Source organism: Phytophthora sojae (assembly GCF_000149755.1).
Source record: "Phytophthora sojae unplaced genomic scaffold PHYSOscaffold_11, whole genome shotgun sequence".
NCBI lineage: Eukaryota > Oomycota > Peronosporomycetes > Peronosporales > Peronosporaceae > Phytophthora > Phytophthora sojae.
The window spans coordinates 556,026-560,757 of NW_009258125.1; the positions used below are offsets into that span (position 1 = coordinate 556,026).

Here is a 4,732-nt window from a genome sequence, read left to right on the forward strand (position 1 = left end):
GAGGGGCAGAGGTGAGGAGGAAGGACTACTTGCGAGGCTTCAGGCGAAAGGCCGAATGAGCAGTAGCGTCTGGCAGCTCCACAGCTTCTCGCTCTCGGCCGCCCACCGTCCTCAGACGCCGAGCACTGTTCTGAGCGGGGATATCTTAACCGCTGCGCCTCCCCCCACTTTTTCGTGCCTGCGTCACGAAACCACCTAATTACCGAGGTGGGCGCTAATACTGTCGACGTCGTGATTGACCAGTGGGCGGGCTGCGTTAGCGAGCTACACGGCCCGAGCTGTACATTGATTGGGTACGATATCCTGTAAATCTGAAGCAAGTTGTATCCCCAGTAAACGCTCTTTGCTTTTAGGCGGAACACGCGATAGAATAGCTGGTCAAACGCAATGAGATGCTTATTATTAACTACTACCGCGAATCGCTCATTTTGAAGTAGCATACCTAAGCAATAAAGTTAGGTATTTTTATTGCTTGGTTCTCAGGCCCAAGCATCCCCCCATCAAACTCTGTACGTAGAGCCCGTATCTAAATTATGGCGTACTCAGCCGACGGCCAATGTACATGCTGTTGAACTTCTTGAGGTACTTGTGATAGAGGTCTCTCTCAGCACTGTCAGGTGCAGTTCCCTTAATGCCCACCCACTTGAAAACATCTCTCGGCTCTGCCTTGGCAAGCAGCCAGTTGCCTGTGCGTGTTGTAGATCCGTAGCCATCTCCTCGGTCGTCTCAACATTCTTTGCCGCAACGAGCATCTTGGCCAGACCTTCGTCGCCGTAGTACGTCGTGAACGTCTTGACCATTGTCGTCTTCGCCCTCGGGTTCTTCGCATTAAACGCGTCCATGTATTTGACCCAGGTATTTAACTTGGGGTTAGTCAACAAGCCCGCCCCGACTTGGTCAAGGCTGATCGACTTGAAACCATCGACCGGTTCCACTTTACTGGACAACCAGCCCTGGATCTGCGCAGCCTCCAGCTTCGTCGCGATATTTTCTGTACCTGGAACCTTCTTGCCTGCTACCACCATGGTCGCGAGTGCTTCATCCGTGTAGTGAGTTGCCAAGGCCGATGTCATCATCGCATTTGCCTTTTCGACGTTGTTCTTGTTCAGATCGTCCACGTATTTAGTCCACGCTGTGAACTGCGGATTATCGAGAAGTTTGTCCCCGGCCTTGGTGAGCTGGAACAGGCCAAAGACCTCGTCGGCTGACTTGCCACTACTCGACCAAACGCGCGCCTGTTCGGTCAGCAACTTGGTGGCGATCGCCTCCGTACCCGCCACCTTCTTAGCCGCAATGAGCATCTGCGAGAGGGCGTCGTCGGGGTAGCGCGTCATCAGAGTCGATATCACCGCTGCTTCTGCGTTCTGTTTGTGGAGCAGGGTCATGTACGTGACCCATTTCTCGAACTCAGGTTTCTTGAAGAACTTGTCTCCTGCGCTGTAAAGGTTCAGCCGGATCAGGGCCTTTTTGGGGAACTTGTTGTTCTGAGCCCAGCGCGCGAGTGTCTTCTCGGTGATGGTCGATGTCGGCAGTTGGGTCTTGACCTTCTCGAGAGCAACGGGGCCTCCTCTCTCTTCGTCGCTAGCACTGATGCCGCTGATTCTCAAAGAGCGTTCAGCAGGAGTATCGTCTCGAATAGTAGCGAATGAAGAACCGGAAGTCGCATCGGTAGTTGCGATTACGACGGAAGCGACTAGCAGGACAACAAATTGCAGACGCATGGTTACGTGCAGTTTAGTGGAGATCGCGGACTAAAGCGAGAGTGATGTTGGGGGAGGCGAAGGTACGGTTGGGAAAATACAGCAAAACGTGGACTGGAAATGAAAAAGCGATGCGGACGGCGCTTGAGTTGGTTACGGGGGGGGGGTCGTTTTGTATTCCCAGGTGACGGTACCAAGTAAGATGACGATGAAGTCGAGATGATTATGGGATGTCGCCTAAACTTTTAAGATTAGGATAAAAACAACCTGAATGAAAAAAGCTTGTTTCCTCGGAATCGATTTGCTTGTACTTGTGTACGCTACGATGGCGGGATCTGATAAGTGTATTTCTGTAGTCGGATCAACAATTCAACTTCGATTTATTTCACTATCGAAGTTTGTATCCTACTCCGTTTGTGTAAACCCATGCGCTCAAGTTAACTTTTACTGTTAGGCAAGGTTTTTGTTTTGTGTGCTACAAGCGTATGTACAGTAAGTAATACGCGGCTACTTCGTGCACCAAGTCGATGACGGCGGTGTCCACAGCGATCACTTCCGTCGGTTAAAAGGTTCTTAGAGCAACTTTAGAAGCTGGGACATATCTTGGACTTGGAAGAAGGAAAATCTAAACAAAAAGTATCTGTTCCGTGTAACGTCTCCATGAGCGCCGCGAGAGAAAAACCTCGTTCAAGTATCCCCTGATAAAGTAAAACGTTAACTTCAGCGGTTTCTCGCTTAACCCCAGCGGAGCGGACGGTAGGACAAATAAAAGGATCAAACGTTTAGCCCTCCGTTCAGAGGTTAATCCTTGTACGTTTGGGTATCCAAAGCTATAATTACAAACTTCAGTCCTTTCTCTACTGGTTTGCCGTGACAGCGTGTGTCTTTCATTGTCCATCAATGCGCAATGACTGTTTAAAAAGTGAACTTATTAAAAATCGCAATTTGTCACGATAAAAATGGCATTTAACTTGAGCTGAGTATACTTCTGAATATCATCTGATCCCCCAACATTCGCTTTGTCATGCCGCGATAAGGCCCTGGTCCAGGTAGCGGAACGCGTTCTTGTGCTACGCTGGGGTTATGGTTTTGTGGCTCGGCTCCTCAAAAGTTTTGAGAACGCGTTCTGAGCCCAGCGCGCGAGTGTCTTCTCGGTGATGGTCGATGTCGGCAGTTGGGTCTTGACCTTCTCGAGAGCAACGGGGCCTCCTCTCTCTTCGTCGCTAGCACTGATGCCGCTGATTCTCAAAGAGCGTTCAGCAGGAGTATCGTCTCGAATAGTAGCGAATGAAGAACCGGAAGTCGCATCGGTAGTTGCGATTACGACGGAAGCGACTAGCAGGACAACAAATTGCAGACGCATGGTTACGTGCAGTTTAGTGGAGATCGCGGACTAAAGCGAGAGTGATGTTGGGGGAGGCGAAGGTACGGTTGGGAAAATACAGCAAAACGTGGACTGGAAATGAAAAAGCGATGCGGACGGCGCTTGAGTTGGTTACGGGGGGGGGGTCGTTTTGTATTCCCAGGTGACGGTACCAAGTAAGATGACGATGAAGTCGAGATGATTATGGGATGTCGCCTAAACTTTTAAGATTAGGATAAAAACAACCTGAATGAAAAAAGCTTGTTTCCTCGGAATCGATTTGCTTGTACTTGTGTACGCTACGATGGCGGGATCTGATAAGTGTATTTCTGTAGTCGGATCAACAATTCAACTTCGATTTATTTCACTATCGAAGTTTGTATCCTACTCCGTTTGTGTAAACCCATGCGCTCAAGTTAACTTTTACTGTTAGGCAAGGTTTTTGTTTTGTGTGCTACAAGCGTATGTACAGTAAGTAATACACGGCTACTTCGTGCACCAAGTCGATGACGGCGGTGTCCACAGCGATCACTTCCGTCGGTTAAAAGGTTCTTAGAGCAACTTTAGAAGCTGGGACATATCTTGGACTTGGAAGAAGGAAAATCTAAACAAAAAGTATCTGTTCCGTGTAACGTCTCCATGAGCGCCGCGAGAGAAAAACCTCGTTCAAGTATCCCCTGATAAAGTAAAACGTTAACTTCAGCGGTTTCTCGCTTAACCCCAGCGGAGCGGACGGTAGGACAAATAAAAGGATCAAACGTTTAGCCCTCCGTTCAGAGGTTAATCCTTGTACGTTTGGGTATCCAAAGCTATAATTACAAACTTCAGTCCTTTCTCTACTGGTTTGCCGTGACAGCGTGTGTCTTTCATTGTCCATCAATGCGCAATGACTGTTTAAAAAGTGAACTTATTAAAAATCGCAATTTGTCACGATAAAAATGGCATTTAACTTGAGCTGAGTATACTTCTGAATATCATCTGATCCCCCAACATTCGCTTTGTCATGCCGCGATAAGGCCCTGGTCCAGGTAGCGGAACGCGTTCTTGTGCTACGCTGGGGTTATGGTTTTGTGGCTCGGCTCCTCAAAAGTTTTGAGAACGCGTTCTGAGCCCTGTCTTCTCGGTGATGGTCGATGTCGGCAGTTGGGTCTTGACCTTCTCGAGAGCAACGGGGCCTCCTCTCTCTTCGTCGCTAGCACTGATGCCGCTGATTCTCAAAGAGCGTTCAGCAGGAGTATCGTCTCGAATAGTAGCGAATGAAGAACCGGAAGTCGCATCGGTAGTTGCGATTACGACGGAAGCGACTAGCAGGACAACAAATTGCAGACGCATGGTTACGTGCAGTTTAGTGGAGATCGCGGACTAAAGCGAGAGTGATGTTGGGGGAGGCGAAGGTACGGTTGGGAAAATACAGCAAAACGTGGACTGGAAATGAAAAAGCGATGCGGACGGCGCTTGAGTTGGTTACGGGGGGGGGGTCGTTTTGTATTCCCAGGTGACGGTACCAAGTAAGATGACGATGAAGTCGAGATGATTATGGGATGTCGCCTAAACTTTTAAGATTAGGATAAAAACAACCTGAATGAAAAAAGCTTGTTTCCTCGGAATCGATTTGCTTGTACTTGTGTACGCTACGATGGCGGGATCTGATAAGTGTATTTCTGTAGTC

General features: G+C 48.8%; 3 protein-coding genes across 3 annotated transcripts; all 3 read right to left on the reverse strand.

The window, feature by feature from the left end:
* Positions 1-542: 542 nt before the first annotated feature.
* PHYSODRAFT_288779 (hypothetical protein) lies at positions 543-1,721 on the reverse strand (the record flags this gene model as incomplete). Its single annotated transcript, XM_009537852.1, has 1 exon — positions 543-1,721. The coding sequence occupies one exon, from the start codon at positions 1,719-1,721 to the stop codon at positions 543-545; it is 1,179 nt and encodes a 392-aa protein (XP_009536147.1).
* Positions 1,722-2,781: 1,060 nt separating this feature from the next.
* On the reverse strand, positions 2,782-3,063 carry PHYSODRAFT_526587 (hypothetical protein; the record flags this gene model as incomplete). Its single annotated transcript, XM_009537853.1, has 1 exon — positions 2,782-3,063. One exon carries the CDS (start codon positions 3,061-3,063, stop codon positions 2,782-2,784), a length of 282 nt encoding a protein of 93 aa, XP_009536148.1.
* Positions 3,064-4,163: 1,100 nt separating this feature from the next.
* Positions 4,164-4,395, reverse strand: PHYSODRAFT_265224 (hypothetical protein; the record flags this gene model as incomplete). Its single annotated transcript, XM_009537854.1, has 1 exon — positions 4,164-4,395. A coding segment is annotated over one exon (232 nt), but the record flags the coding sequence as incomplete, so codon positions are not given.
* Positions 4,396-4,732: the final 337 nt, after the last annotated feature.